The sequence below is a fragment of the Neocloeon triangulifer genome, unplaced genomic scaffold, assembly GCF_031216515.1.
Source record: "Neocloeon triangulifer isolate White Clay Creek 2 clone unplaced genomic scaffold, ASM3121651v1 ptg000003l, whole genome shotgun sequence".
Taxonomy (NCBI): Eukaryota; Metazoa; Arthropoda; class Insecta; order Ephemeroptera; family Baetidae; genus Neocloeon; species Neocloeon triangulifer.
This window is the reverse complement of record NW_026775546.1, coordinates 12,042,218-12,056,806: the sequence shown is the minus strand read 5'-3', so window position 1 is coordinate 12,056,806 and position 14,589 is coordinate 12,042,218. Positions and strand designations below refer to the sequence as shown.

The 14,589-nt window shown below is 39.1% G+C and overlaps 3 protein-coding genes across 7 annotated transcripts; 1 reads left to right on the top strand and 2 right to left on the bottom strand.

Moving 5' to 3' along the window:
- Positions 1-250: 250 nt before the first annotated feature.
- Positions 251-7,693, bottom strand: LOC132205579 (inositol polyphosphate-5-phosphatase A). Of its 2 annotated transcripts, XM_059634702.1 has the most exons (15): positions 7,540-7,690; positions 7,201-7,478; positions 5,359-5,400; positions 5,030-5,130; positions 4,822-4,973; positions 4,664-4,767; positions 4,104-4,220; positions 3,908-4,048; positions 3,585-3,677; positions 3,447-3,524; positions 2,956-3,141; positions 2,830-2,898; positions 2,701-2,742; positions 1,998-2,037; positions 251-919 (listed from the first exon to the last, which is right to left on the bottom strand). In XM_059634702.1, the coding sequence occupies exons 2-13, from the start codon at positions 7,261-7,263 to the stop codon at positions 2,707-2,709; spliced, it is 1,182 nt and encodes a 393-aa protein (XP_059490685.1). In that variant the 5' UTR covers positions 7,264-7,478; positions 7,540-7,690; the 3' UTR covers positions 251-919; positions 1,998-2,037; positions 2,701-2,706. The 2 variants fall into 2 exon arrangements, with proteins under 2 accessions (XP_059490685.1, XP_059490684.1); XM_059634701.1 differs by lacking the exon at positions 2,701-2,742 and having other exon boundaries at positions 251-2,037; positions 7,540-7,693.
- Positions 7,694-7,925: 232 nt separating this feature from the next.
- LOC132205580 (alpha-sarcoglycan) lies at positions 7,926-10,827 on the top strand. Of its 4 annotated transcripts, none has more exons than XM_059634704.1 (10): positions 7,926-8,220; positions 8,375-8,524; positions 8,658-8,809; positions 8,869-8,947; positions 9,010-9,211; positions 9,276-9,450; positions 9,568-9,800; positions 9,850-9,912; positions 10,040-10,303; positions 10,360-10,827. In XM_059634704.1, exons 2-10 carry the CDS (start codon positions 8,383-8,385, stop codon positions 10,385-10,387), a joined length of 1,338 nt encoding a protein of 445 aa, XP_059490687.1. In that variant the 5' UTR covers positions 7,926-8,220; positions 8,375-8,382; the 3' UTR covers positions 10,388-10,827. The 4 variants fall into 4 exon arrangements, with proteins under 4 accessions (XP_059490687.1, XP_059490686.1, XP_059490689.1 ...); XM_059634703.1 differs by having other exon boundaries at positions 10,037-10,303; positions 10,360-10,826; XM_059634706.1 differs by lacking the exon at positions 9,850-9,912 and having other exon boundaries at positions 10,360-10,826.
- Positions 10,734-14,357, bottom strand: LOC132205578 (MICOS complex subunit Mic60-like). Its single transcript, XM_059634699.1, has 9 exons — positions 14,198-14,357; positions 13,946-14,022; positions 13,422-13,763; positions 13,169-13,365; positions 12,616-13,055; positions 12,113-12,464; positions 11,504-11,721; positions 11,208-11,449; positions 10,734-11,155 (listed from the first exon to the last, which is right to left on the bottom strand). The coding sequence occupies exons 1-9, from the start codon at positions 14,240-14,242 to the stop codon at positions 10,948-10,950; spliced, it is 2,121 nt and encodes a 706-aa protein (XP_059490682.1). The 5' UTR covers positions 14,243-14,357; the 3' UTR covers positions 10,734-10,947.
- Positions 14,358-14,589: the final 232 nt, after the last annotated feature.

The window sequence follows — 14,589 nt, the reverse complement described above, 5'->3', positions numbered from 1 at the left end:
TTGTCTCCGTTTAATTAATTCTTCTTTTTCATACACATTTAAAACTTTATATAAATCTTAACTGGAATACATTTTACACGATTAAATACGTAAGATTTTTTTTTAAATAATTTACGAAAGAAAAAAAATAAGAGGATATAATAATAATAATCTGTCTCGCGCTGACTCGGAAAATACAGCATTAGCACGAGGTGGGCAGTTTACTTATTTATGATTAATAATATAGGTGCTAAAGGCTATTTTTATTTACTTATTCCATTGAATTGGAACAATTAAGGAAGAGGGCAATCCAATCACACTAATTTAAAGAGCAGATTAATTGCTCACATATATTGTCTCAATTCAGTAATTTTTGGCCATTTTTAAGTGTTAAATATCATTTTAAGTAAGTGAAGTACATACAACATATTATTCGGGAATGTGCGATTTTGTGTTTAATATGACAGTGTGTTACATTTACACATCAATTTAACTCAACTGATTGAACACACTCATTACATTTTCCTTAAGATTTAACCACACTCAAAAATCAAGGAATTTCAACTAACAACAATCTCGGCTTTAATTGAACACACCTGGTCGACAAAATGAACAGCTAATTTTTTTTGTAATTAAAAATTGTAACTCAAAAGGAGATTCCTGCGTGTGTGCTGAGATTGCTCTCCGAACCTTACACTGACTAGTGTGGACTTGTTCGTCCACCTTCCCTAAACACATTTTATATTAATGAAACTGCAACTGCTGTTTGATTTGAATTTGTTATCAAGTATGATGGGATGAACTGGGACTAGAATGTGAGGAGACGGCGCTCAGACCGTGGTCTCTCTGAAGATGTGCTGCGCCGAGGCTGCTTTGATCAACTCCAGTTTGCGACCGATTGTAGCAGCTGCCTCCGAGGGCCGTCCCCGCCGCGTCGCTGCTGCAACACCACCAACCCCCACAATTATACTCCTGCACCCAAACGGCACACATGGCATGCTCAGATCGTTAGTGGCATTCATTAATGGTGACGCTGGTCCTTTGGAAAATACACAAAATAAAGTTAACTCTTCTAAACATGTCTATAGCAAAGATAGGTTTTTCTTTCTCAGATATATGAAATAAAGTATTGAATTAATTAAGAATAGCAAGTGATTCTTCTTCTGCAACAATGATTCAAATTATTGAAGTAAGAAAATTACTTGTTTGCCCCCTTTTTTTACCTTCCTAGGCTTTGAACTTTTAGTAAAGTAGTATCTTCCGGCTATCTTTGAATTCAATAATGTCAAAAGATAAATAATTTTTCTTTTTGTTTATTATCAATTTTCTAAAAAAAAATTTTCAGTACCCAAATTACATAATAAAAACAAGTGTTTTGTTTCTTTATTATTTTGACAACTAGAAATTTGAAAGCTATTAAGAAAATATTACTTTATCTTTTAGAAATAAAAAGTTTTCATCAAGAGCTAGTTAAAAAAGTAGATTTTTACCTTCTTCATTAAAATTTTTTAAACTCTGATAAAACCGGATAATTTTGAATCAATTGTTTTGGCCAGAATCACCTGAATGAGAATATTTTAATTATATTTGGCATTTTCCAAAAGGTTGGCGTGCAGGCCAGTTAAGTTCATGCTAGAGCAGCGTGCAGCACTTGTTGGGCCGAATTTTGGGACTCGGAGGGCGTTCGTCGAGCGTTTTGGTGTCGGCGGGCAGGAAAACCTCTTCGCCCCCAATGTTGGGGTCGACCACCTCAAACCAGTCCTCGTCCGACGAGCTGTGGTGGCTGCTGAAGCGGGACAGCTGCCTACGGACGGTGTCCGAGGAAATGAGGCGGTGCCTGGACGGCGACGACTGCCACGCCGGTTCGCTCAAACACCTGCACTTGGCGTTGGCGAGGGCGTGCGCCGGACGCTCCACGCCCCCCGACTGGGCCCGCACCAGGGGCCGGCCCCCGACTTCAGGACAGCAAGGGGAGGAGGACATGCTGGACGGGGGACGCCGCTTGCAAAACACCTCACCTGCCTGCTCTGGCAGCACCCACATCTTCAGGTACACTGGCTGCAAACACACAGACACTTTAGTGCCAAAGCCAAAAAAGATACATTTGGAATCTTCGAAAAAAAGTCATATTGAAGGAAAAACTAAATTCAAATGTGGTCACTGGTAAATTTTTACTCCTGAATGACAAAGAAAAACAAATTTCATGATTAATGTTGGAAACGCAATTGAAAAATTTGCAAACCTTTAGGGTTAAAATCGGGAATTGCACCTTTTTGCCAAAACATTTGCAAGAACTTTTGTGGAATTTAATAATAAAATTTTATGATTAAATATAATTAAGGGATTTTCCAGTCAGGATTATCTTCCCTCTAGGGAAAACTGAACCTCTGATAAACCCCTTTGTTCGAAGCTTAGGGATGCAAATTCTATGATTGCCATTTCGATGACTTTATTCATATTCAGGAATAAAAAATTGCAGATGTCCCTCTTTAAAAAGAAAAAAAGGTTCTAAATCATGACACTTTACACAGAAAGAAGAAGATTCCCAATGTTCTCTCTAAGAAAAAGTGAGGACAAAATAAAAGATACATGCAATAGCATTAGTGTAGCAAAATTTCAAACTGCTGTTTGTACTTATAGTTTTTAATGAAAAAAAAAATAAAAACAATATTATTTCATCCATCCTGGCAAATTACATCCAAAATTAACCAGAAGCTGTACCTGATTCTAATTGAGGACCATTTCAAAATCCAGGTAAACTGGCTGCATGTGTGCAAGAGAAAATATTTTTGAGTCACAGAGAAGAATTTGAGACGAGCGACAAACACAGAAACAAAAGTGCGCATTTACCTTATGGTCACCCATGCAGGTGTTCTGGCCCATTAAATAATATTCCAGAGCTTTTCCACTCTCGGAGGGCTGCAAACGGAATCATCAGAATATGGAATTGGCTTTTTTTTAAATAAAATTATTTACTTCCTGGATTAGTTGCCTTGCAGAGTGGCTCATGAGGACTCGGTCGCACCAAGCCGGACATCTGGTCTGCATGTAGCATCGGGCGCCTCGTTCGTCCTCTTCGAACGGGTAGCTCGGCGGAAAGGAGATGTTGAATTCAAACAAGTCTTTATTGAACGGCTCCAGTTCTTTGTCAAACACCCTCAACTGACAATTTGAACAAAATTAGTAAAGTTATGCCCTCGAAAAAGGACATCAGTAAATTTTGTTATTCCAGAATATGGATAAAGACCAAAATAGAAAAATTAGCACACTACACTTCAAAACAAGGGTTCATAGGAAGTTCGCCTTTTTCCGCCAAACAAATTTTAACCTACTGATTGCCGAATTCCCAAAATTAAATAGCCAATTTTAACTTATTTCATTGTTTGTAATGAAATTTAACTCTTTTTTTCTTGTTCAGGAATAAAACATTTATTGTTGAAGCTTTTTAATAAAACTTAAGTTCTTACCCACTCGCCATTCTTATCGAGGAAAATATTCTGGTGGTCTACGTGGCAGAATTCCTTCTTGCCTAAGCTCAAGACAACCTGTGTTGATCAAATCAATTTTAACCATTGCGGTGATTAACTTCAAAGAAATTTTTATACCTCACTCTCCTCATTCTGGTAGTGCATTTTGGTGCACTCGTCTGCATTGTTGTACTTAAATGTTGGCACCGCTATCAAACCTTCCGACAATTTCTGAAACAAAATTTAATTACTTTTCAGTCACACAAATTAATTCCATTTTGGAAATGTAAATTAAAATAATTTTAAATTCAATTAATCCCATAATTTAATTGAACGAAATTTGACCCTATTATTCTTTGAAATTAGTATAATTCTCAGTTTTCTGTTTATTTTGCTTCAATTTTGATATAACTAGTAGGAGGTTTAGTAAGTAAATAAGATGAATAAAAAAATGGTCTCACTTTGACCACTTCGTGAGTCTCAGTCCTGAAATTAAAGTCACCGAATAAGAAGAACGGGGTGCAGTCCAATCCGTCAGAGTGAAATCTCTCGAGCAGGTGTTCCAGCGCCCGTCTCCTGTTTTTGCAGTACTCTGACGGCGCCTGTAATTGGAAATCAATGTGATTGTGAATTATTTACTTTTCCGCTCCAACTCACTGATTCCATTGCGACAAAATTGGAGGCGTCGTGGAAGAGGTGTATGTTGATTAGATCAAAAACGGTGCCGCTCAAATTCCATCTCGTTCGCAGGAAACCTTTCCTCGACCACTTGCACTGAAATGATCGTACCAAAATTAGCAGATTAACAGATTTCTTGGCATAAAAATCATATGAAAGGTAGACAAAATTAATAATAAATATAAAGTCAAACTATTCTATAAAATAAAATATTGTTTTTAAAACTTTCAAAATTAATATTTTAGGGTTTAATTTAAAATAAACAAAATAAATTCTTTTAACACCCCCCCCCCCCTGTCTTCAAGCCTGATTAGTCAAATAAAACAAAATAAAACCATACATAGAATTTACTAAAAAAAAACTTGGACGATTTTCTTTTAACATAAAAGTTTTGATAATCAACAATTCTGTATTTAAATATAAAAACTTCAATTACTTTCTGAATCAAAACTGCAGTCGAGTTTTAAAGTGAAAATATATCAAATTTATGAAATTTCTGCCCGACTCTTTGGCCAGGATTGCATTGATCCGACACTTACCTCTGGGAAAAAGTCTTGTGGGAATTTTGATTTTTCTTTTGTGGCGACATCTTCGATGCTCCCTGAATGGACTTCCTTGTCCGCAACCGGCACAAAAGTTGCTTCTGCAAACCCATGAAAAATCAGCTTTGATCAATTTCCAAGAAAAAACAACCAACCTTTGAAGTCCCAAATAAGTACGTCAGTCAATGATTTGTGGACGAAGTAAAAACTGCCGAGCGCAGTGAACTTCTCGGCCGAAGAATAATCCTCGTCCAGATAAACTCTTACTTTATCAAACAGTCTCAGTTGCTCGCTGGACAGCAGCAGACTGAAAACAAATAATTTTTAATGGGCCATTAAAAAAAATATTGCATGTGGACTGACTTGACGAAATGGTCAACATGCTTCATGCTCTGCTCGTAGTTTTTGCCGCCCACTTCCTGACAGTGCAGTGCGATGAATTTTGGCTCGAGTCGAGCGATTTGCTGCAAAAAATAACAAGCTAATTATTTCACAACAAAGAAAGAGAATAAAAATCTAACAATTTAAATAAAATTTTCCTTAATAATTTGGGAATATTCTTAGATATTTCAAAACTTCCCATGACGTGTAAAATACTTATGCTGGGAATTGTAAATGGTTTTATTATTTTTTTCAATAAGGGACGGAAGTGGTGATTAGATCTTTGGAAGGGCTGACGACGGACAACTTACAGAGAGAAATTCCGCTGTCCATATTTTTAGCATCACCTCGGGCTGAAACAGAGCAATTATAAATTATGAGAGGCAATTTTCAAAGGCATTAAATTTTAAAGTTAATTTCGTTTCATTGCAGAAATTATCAAAATTAAAATTGCAAGTATTTCACATTACTTATTTTTGTTTTTTATCTGGAAAGCATAAAAAATGATATTTATGAAATAAAAAATTAAAATAATTTTTTTTCATAACTTTTAATTAGAATTTTCCACAATAATATATAATATCGAGTAGGTTAGATCTTAAATTCAATTAGCTGTGTTAATAGTACCAATAGTTTCAAGTGCAAAAATATTAAAGATAAAGATTTTTATTGACCTTTTCTTACATTTTTAGTGACTTTTAGAATGTTACGAAGTGATAGTTATGTTCGACATTTTTAAAATAAAGTAAGAAATATAATAATTCTTAAACATATGTTTCAAATATTAAAAAAAAATGTGTTGCACAGAGATTCTCAATAATCACTTCCCACACTCAGTTTTAACACGAATAAGTTAATCATTGCATCAAATTTATGATTTCTTATCAAATTATCACATCAGCCGCTTTTTCAACAAAATAAAATAATTACTTGTAAAATGAGAAGAAAACTAAATTGAAAGTAGAGGAATTTTAAATTTGCCACTCGATTTAGACGAATCGAGATGACCTTTATCAACAATTGAGGTTGATTTTGAAGAAGTCCTAAAACAGGTGTGAACTTGCACTTGTTGTTTTTAAATGGGAGACCTTCGAGGGGCTAATTCAATTCAAGTGAAGCCAAGAAAGTTCAAGTGCGCGATTGGCACGTGCGAAATGCAAAATACGGGCGTTTTGTTCGGAAAATGCGGAGAGGCCTCGCGGCTGAGGTCGTTTAACGCGATTAATCGGCGACTAATTACGCATCAGCCAAGGTTGACAATTGCGGCGCCTGCGGGGCCAATTTCAATCAGAGCTAATGAACTCGCCGCAAAGGACGAAATTTATAATCCGCATTGTTTCCAACTACTTTAATGTATGCGTGTTCGATTAAGGCGAGCTGGTGCGATTCAATTGTCCGCGTTTGCACACCTGCGCGCCGGAATTCGACTCTACTGAAAAGCAATTTTTTAATAAAACGATTCACGATTCAAACTTAAAAATAAATCAATTTATGTGCATATTATTGCTCTATAATTTCCAGAAGTTTTCTCACAAAAAATTAAATGAATTAAATATATTTTTTTATGTTCTGTAAATAATTAATTAATTTTCAAGTTTTTTGTATTTTTTTTTTGTTTTTAAATATTTTTTAATTTTTAATTTGCTACATTTTAATTAAGATTCTTTCTTGTTTTTACATCTTTTCTTACTTAGATGAATTTATTTTAATTTTATGACAATTTAATTTGAAAGAAAACAATTAAATGATGTGCTGAAAAAGATCAGCTGTTGATTTTGCGATAATTGCACCAAAACAAATAAAACCACGCTTCGATATGTCAAGGTCATTGTGCTATGAGGTCTGCTTTTCCAATTACTCTGTTGCACATCAAAGGTGCCGCCTGATGAAAATTGCGCCTTCAAAGAGAGTCGTATATTGCAAGAAAAAATCAATCGAGGAAAGAGCAGATCAAAAACAGCCAGATCGGGGTCAGGCCAGGTGTGTTGGTGCTAATTTGTCGCAGGTGTTCGCCGCCTGGTGTGTGCGTGCGCGACTCGCTCGAGGTCAACAACCCCGTCAGAGCCCCTGCCCAGGCCCTTGCCCCCGCGGAGGAGCCCTTCACGTTCGCCTCCTGCCTTTATATTCCTTTCTTGCTTGCTTTGCAAACTCACGTCCTCGAAAATGGATCCAACGTTGGCCGTGACCAGCAGAACTGGCGTCGAGTTGGCGGCCATCTCGGCGCCGACGCGGCTCCGATCCTTCTCTGCAGGTCAGCCCTTAGTTCAGGGTCACGTCCTCCGAGTCCATGCCGCCTCCAGGCCCCCGAATCGCGTCAAATGTCACCAAAGAGAGCTGCACTCGCACTGCCCCAGACGATTCAAACTTGAAAACACACACCGATTGCTCACGACAAACCGGTTTTCAAGCACCAGTTTTCCTCTATACCGTGCTGAAATAACAAAATTTAACTCGTATTGAATAGAAATTGTTGTATAAATCAAATAACTTACTCTTTAGCTTCAATCAAGGCTGTTAAATTAGTTTATAAACGTGCTTGGTCAGCAAAGAATCCGAGTTCACCTGTTGGTGCTCAAGAGCGCGGTTTTTCACCGCGCAGGTGCAAACCGGTTTCACTTTTCGTCCACGCCCCCTGAGCCATTGACGTCACGGAGGCGCATAAAAAACCATTTGTCGTTTTCGAATGACGTATTTGCGTGTGTGTATGTGTGCGATACGGGAATATGATTGCATATATACAAGTTTAACGCCTCGATGCGTGCTGCCTGCTGCTTTACGGCTGAAATTAATCGCGGCCAGCTTATTAAAAAAACCGAAACACAATAAAATAAAAACTGCGGAGAGCAGCAGGGCGGCGGGGGCGAAGGCGCAGGGAGCGTGCGCGCACCCCTTTGGAGTTCTGCCATCAATACATCGAGTTGAGAGAGCAGAGGATATTTTATTTATAAATCCTCACGCACAAGCACAGCACAATTTTTGAGTTTTTAGAGAAGAAGTTTTTCCTCGCCCAGACGCTTCTCGATTGCGGTTTGTCGCGAGATTCTGCTGCTTCCTATAATATATGGTGTGAGATTTATATTCTACTTGAGAGATATTATGCTTTATTGATTGGCGCACTCTCGACTATTGTCAAACCGCGGCACGCCAAGAAGATTATTCCGTCAGCTGCAGTTGTGAGTGCCCCTGCAACTTTTTTGTACATAAAAGAGATTCCGCCCTCATTCAAATCGATTCAAGTTTTTACTTTCAGAGGGTTTTAAAAATATTGATCATACATTTTTGCCAAAAAGATAATATAATCATATTTCAAAAATAATATTCTTTTAGAACTCAAAATGACGTCGAACACAATTTTGAGCCGATGCATTTTGCTCCTCGTCCTCGGTTTCGGATTTTCCTCAAACGCCGAATATGTGCACATGACCGAGGTATTCGTCCTGCCAATCGAGCCCTCCATGTTCAACTGGACCCTTCACGGTGATTAATTTTTTTATTGTCTACAGAACTATAGCTATATATGCACCCCGCATGACTTGGACGTCGTGCAAGTTGCCTAACTCGTCTCAGGCAGGCGCTGGTTCGGTTTTAATTTTTATTTTGTCTTCTTCAGGAGCGAAAATTCGCGATCAGTACGAATATCGTCCAACGCAGATCAACTCTCCAGACCTGCCGACTTGGATAAACTTTGTCTACAGCTCCAGACACCAACAGGGCTTTTTGTTCGGCGTCCCTCCTCAATGGCCAGACGCAAAACAAATCGAGGTTTAATTTTGTTAAACAAAAGTTTATGAAACTTCGAATAATTTTTAATAATATTTTAGATCGAGATTGTTGCTCTGAACAAAGAAACTTACGAAACTAGAAGAAGAGTGGTGCCGCTTTTCGTCAAACAGAAACAATGTGGGTTTATAAAAATTGTATAAATCAAAATTTAACAGCTGAATTTTTTTTAAACATTTCAGCTCCTGCTCAATACGAAGTGCAGCTGAAAATTCACAATTTAAACGTCGAAGACCTTTTCGAGGCTCACAGGCAGAATCGATTGCTGGACATCTTCAAGCAAAAACTGTGGACCGCAAGTGCAGATGATTTGCATATCACTATGTTGGCGTCTGCGGTTCAACTCGGGGCGAGACTGCCCTTAAGACCTACCGAAGGCGAGGGGTAAAAATCGTAACATTTCCTGAAGATATAGTTGTAAAAAAATATCATTATATATGTTTCATAGGGTCGTTCTCAAGTTGGGAAGCGCAAAGGAGTTCTCCGCGGCCCTGAGAGAACTTCAAAAGGAGGTGAAACCGCTGTGGAAAATGAGCTCGTGCCCGCGAGACTACAAAAGAACGAGTGTCGAGAGGATTTTCCGAGATCAGAGATTTGCGCTCGACTGGTGTTCATTCAAACTGGTGAGAAACAACGCTGAATTCATTCACATTTTCTAGAGCTTTTATATAAAATCTTTCTTTATATATAAAAAAAAAAAAATGAAATTTAAACATTGACTTTGTAATTTTGAATTGCAGCAAGAAAATTTGGTGACGAAAATTTACACCCCCGCGTCAGACGACGAGTACAGCGATTACACAAACGCGTTTGTTGATGAGAATGATGTGTGGGACGCTCCACCGTCGAGGGAAAACGTCCCAACCAGAAGCTACACATTTGAATTTGTCGTGACCATCATTGTGCCCATGGTGGTCCTCATTTTGCTTGTCATTCTCATCTCATTCATCCTCTGCTTCCACCACGAGGGAATGTGAGTGGGAATATTTTGTTCTTAAATTTGGCTTAAAATTTCATTTCAGGGCTGACGATGGCTCAGAGGAATTTTTCAACTCAATATTTAGCATTTGTGAAGATTACTGGAGGTATAGTGTGTGTTTGTGTGGGAAAAATGAACTAAAACAAAACGGCACTAACCCCAGAGCTTCACTTACACTTTTAAACTTAACTTTGAATTTTTAAGAGTTAAGTTTCTTAATTTTTGTTTAGAAGTAAGCGCAACGAAGAGGGCTGTGAGAGGGTGCAGATGCTGCAGTACACCCCTGTGCACCACCAAAACGAGCAACCCCTCCAAAGCACCCTGCGACGCGTTCCCAGCCCCACCCCCGAACAACCTTTTGCCCAAAGGTCGATGACCACAAGTCCGGCCAGTTCTTTACAGAGAAGCACAAGCCCAAGAATGCTCGACGAGGACGCACAATACACTCGACCAAACCCACCCCCGTACGTTGGAATTTACAACAATAATAACCACAGGTTTGATACCATTTTTTTTAAGTAATCTTTTTTTAATTCATTTGGCAAAATTGTAGCTCAGAATACGCGCAGTCCGATTTCTGACCAACGGCCGAGCCCGGAAAGCTTTGGTATTGCTGAACAAGGAAAAGGAAATTGGGCCGGACAAGAAAATCTGCAGAGATTTAATACGAGATAAAAAAAACCTAGTCATTTCAAAATTAACAAAACTGCGTTAGGCCGTATAGAGCAATAACAGTGATTAACTTGTTGATTTTGTCAGTTAGATCTTTAAAAAATAATTCAGATCATCGCCTTTTCAGAGCTTCAATGTGATGTATCTCATAATTAATTAATTAATCAAGTGAAAATTGCTAAATGTTGCCATATCAGTGTTAATAACCATGTATATTAATCAAGACAAGTACTTAACCACAAATACTCAAAAGCATTTTAATCAGGTAACAACCGTTCATTTATTCAACTGAATGTGAACATTATCCAACCAATAAATAAGATGGTAAAAGTATTATCAGCTGTTATCTTTTTAGTTTTTAGCTCAAATTTGAACCTGCAGGAACGAAACAAAGCGATTTAAAGATTACATCATTTTCTTCCAAGTATTTACACTGAATCCTTTTAGCTAAAATGGCTAACAGTGATCTCTATGCCTTTGGTGCGGACAACTCGGGCTGGATCACTTGTTTTTGGACTAAGAGCGAAGCGTATGCGGCCAACGTTTGCGCCACATTCTTAACCTCCAATAGCGTAGTTGTTTCGTCCAACCATCCACTTACCACATGTCGACACGGCCCACGCAGCAGGTTTGCGTACCTGGCCGCTTGCAGAAGGTCACCCTGGTCCACAAAATACCTAAAAAATTAGTTTAAAAAAAAATTGAAAGATAAAATTTAACAAAAATAACCTTGCTCTGTCGAGAAGAGCATTGTTGTCCAAGGTGGAGAGGTCGGTGGGGTCGTTGTTGAGCTCACTGGGTTTTATGCTCGAGTGGGGCTGCAGGAGGACGGTGGAGCGGAGGAAGGACAAGAGGTACCAGGTCAAAGGAACCTGGTCGTCCCTGTGGATCATGCTGACCTTTCGGGCCACCCTTTCAACGTCGTTGAACCTGGCTTTTAACGCAGGTTCTGTAAGTACTCCAATTTTAACCTAAAATTTTATGGAAGTTTAAAAATGATGATAACTGTAACAATTAATTATTACCCCCTTCTCAGGCAACATCTTCAACGTTGCTTCAACAAAATCGTCTTTTTGTCCTTCAAAAACTTTCTTGACGTCTCTGACATGGCCGTCGATGCCTCTTCGCTGATGGGTCCAGTCCTTGGTCGGGTACGGATTTATTCCCAGGGAGCGCATCAAATTGTCACAGCTGCGAGATATTGCCAGCAGTTTGGCGCCGTGCAGAACAGCTTCTTCCCTCTCTAGAGTCAAAATTATTAGTTAAAAAGAATAAAAAGGGACTTTTGCTACAAATTGGATTTATTTTAAAGATACTTAAAATTAGCTTTTTGTAAATAAGGCCAATGCCAAGGAAAAATGGAAAGAATTATGGAATTGATTTTTAAAAATTAAAATTGTTTGTTTTAAGAAATTTTTAAAATAATAATTGTTTTGCTCAAAATTAGCTCTAATAAAATTGAAAAAAATATTTCATCAAACCAAGTTCAATTCGCCTAATCAAGTTGGCAAAATAAAATCAAACAAACTTAGAATTATCTTATAGGGAACAGTTCAGTAATCATTTTTCTTACAATTAATGCATAAACCATAAGCTTTTATGTTAATGCTTCAATACAAGACTTAGTTACTCACTCTTGATATTTTTGTCAGCCTTGTGCAAAGCTTCAACGGCCGAGCCAATTTGCTGGGTGTGCTGCTGCACCATATGACCGATGCGGTCCGAAAGTTCCCTGGAGAAGGCCGACCTTTGCGAAAGCAGCGCTGCGTTTTTGTCGTCAGTCATGATCATGGCCTGTTGTCGAAGCTGGGACTGCGCTCGCCGCTCAGCTTCGTCTCGGACTTGGATGATCTGCGCATGGTACTCTTCATTTAATTGCCTCCTCAGTTCCTCCTCCTTAACCTTCAGGTGTTCCTGCACCCTTTCCTCCACACCCTCTTCCCCTGCAGCCTTCAGGGTGTCAATCAGGGCACGTTCGTCCTGTTTCTGCAACATTTTGAAAAAAAGGATCAATAGGACAAAATAAACAAAAATTAATTAAATTTAATTAAAATTTAAAAAGTAATGATTAATTAATTTTTGGAAAAGGAATTTAAAAATAAAAAAATATAATTCATTAGTTCATAATTGCACTAACAGATTGCTTATTAAGTTGCTCCTTGTAGTGCAGCATTCGAAGAGAAATTAGCAAAACAAACAAGTCCTGATCGTCCTTCTTTTTTGGATCCCAGTTCGGGCCCAGTTCTTGCTGCAATTTGTGGTAGGCAGATGAGATTTGTGAGGACAAGGCCTCCGAGGGCTTGATGGCTTCCTGGGCTTTGAAGAGGGCCTCGTCAGCCTCCTTCAGTTGCTTCTCAACCTTGGCAATGCTTTCCTGGATTGATTTGAGTCCTTCGCCGGTCACAGTTGAATTTGCGACGGCCGTTTTCAAACTGGCCAACTTGGCCTGGGCTTCGCCGGCCGAATCAAACGCTTTTTTGGTGACAATTTCAGCCTCTGTGTTCTTTGAAATCAGCGAGGCTATCAGCCTTTCGGATGGCTCGTCGGCCGAATAGTTTGAAAACTCTGCACCCAAACCTGTCAACAAAGAAAAATTTTAATTTGCTTTGTCATTTATAAATAACTAATGGCTATTGTTTCATCTTTTGATTCCATTAATTCAGTGGAAATGATTTGTCCTTTCAACTCACTTTTGATTTGATTAATGGCGTTTGCAGAGGTTGAAGTTGCGGCAGCACAAGCAGCATCAACAGTCGCCTGAAGTTTTATTAAACCACTGAGGGCAGCATTCTGGGCGTCTCGTTCAAGTTTCTTCTTTAACAGACTTTCGTCTGCACTTGGTGTCGCAGGTTTGGGGGCAGGTTTGACCTCTTCTTTTTTCACAACGCTAAAAAATTGGAAATCTGTCTAATAAGATGAAATAAATATAAGTGGAACACTAACGGAGCAGGTTCCTTTGCTTCCTTGGGCTTTGGCGTTTCCTTAGGGGCGGGTGGAGGGGAAGGGGCTTTGGGTTTGTCTTCACTGGCGCCGCCGAACAGGCCCGACGCCTTCTCCTGAGCGGAAGAGACGAGGCTTTTGGCAGAGTCAACCACACCGGAAGCAGAGTCGATGAGCCCTGTTGTGGTGTCGATGACAGAACTGGTTGACGAAATCACAGAGTCTGCGTAGGGGACGTTGTCCTCGAGGAGCCTTCTAAAAGAAGGGTCGTATTTTGCGTAGATGGCTGTGCCCACTGTGGCCGCTGTCAGGGCTGTTATCGGCACCCAGATCTTTGCACTTCCACTGAAAAACGTTGTCTTTAAAATGCTGACCTAATAATTGCTGGACTATTCAACAATAATTTGCAAAAAAAAGGTAAAGATAAGAAAAATTGAAAATATTATCCTGAATTGTTTGGATACATGAAAAATATAATAAAAAATATATTGCCGGTTTAAGTTAAAATTATTTCAAAATTTTTGTACCCTCCTCCTCCAGCCTTGGTGGATTGGTGTGCCCTGATCTCCTTTTGCGGCAGCGCTGCCCGTCTCGGTGAACACATCTGCAAGTCAAGAATCGCACAATTAAATTTTGTTTTCTTCCAAAGATGTTACGAAATCATCTCGAAGAATATCAAAGTGTATTGATTGGTACTGTCGGTCAAAGCAGGACCAGAGAGAGCCCGCAGATCAGGTCGGTTTTGAGCGTGACCGGTGCGGTTCAGGGTCGGTACTCACACGTCCGAGGCGCCCTAAGGAGCCTTTCACAGTTGTCCGCAGCATATTTTCTAGACAGCGGCGGCAAATCTCATAAAATCGGGTTAAATATGCGGTGACAAGGTGACGGGCGGCCCGCAATGTCGACGGAAAGGAGGCGAGGCAGGTGATCAGCGATGTTCACTTGTTTCCTTGGAAGTGGCGCGAAAACCAGAGAAAACTTGAGAATTTTAGAAATTTCATGAAACGTAAAGATTCGCACATGTTTGGAACATTTAGTAGCTATCAAAGAAAAATTTTGGATCTAATTTCATAAAAATTAACGGTTAATTCAGATATGCTGAAAATTCTTTGTAAAATTTACTTTAAAATTTCTGTCAGGTTGGTAACGCCATTGTCGTGATTGGCAAGCG

Excerpts from the sequence above, each read along its gene's own strand:
- LOC132205579 (XM_059634701.1), bottom strand. The coding sequence starts at position 7,263 with ATGGCCGCCAACTCGACGCCAGTTCTGCTGGTCACGGCCAACGTTGGA. Across the intron at positions 3,678-3,907 it reads AGACTCACGAAGTGGTCAAA|AAATTGTCGGAAGGTTTGAT; the intron begins GTGAGACCATTT and ends ATTTTGTTTCAG. Across the intron at positions 2,038-2,829 it reads CCTGCATGGGTGACCATAAG|CCAGTGTACCTGAAGATGTG; the intron begins GTAAATGCGCAC and ends GTGTGTTTGCAG.
- LOC132205580 (XM_059634703.1), top strand. The coding sequence starts at position 8,383 with ATGACGTCGAACACAATTTTGAGCCGATGCATTTTGCTCCTCGTCCTC. Across the intron at positions 8,810-8,868 it reads CAGACGCAAAACAAATCGAG|ATCGAGATTGTTGCTCTGAA; the intron begins GTTTAATTTTGT and ends ATAATATTTTAG. Across the intron at positions 9,451-9,567 it reads ACTGGTGTTCATTCAAACTG|CAAGAAAATTTGGTGACGAA; the intron begins GTGAGAAACAAC and ends TTTGAATTGCAG.
- LOC132205578 (XM_059634699.1), bottom strand. The coding sequence starts at position 14,242 with ATGCTGCGGACAACTGTGAAAGGCTCCTTAGGGCGCCTCGGACGT. Across the intron at positions 12,465-12,615 it reads AGCAACTTAATAAGCAATCT|AAACAGGACGAACGTGCCCT; the intron begins GTTAGTGCAATT and ends AAAATGTTGCAG. Across the intron at positions 11,722-12,112 it reads GGCTGACAAAAATATCAAGA|AGAGGGAAGAAGCTGTTCTG; the intron begins GTGAGTAACTAA and ends TTTTGACTCTAG.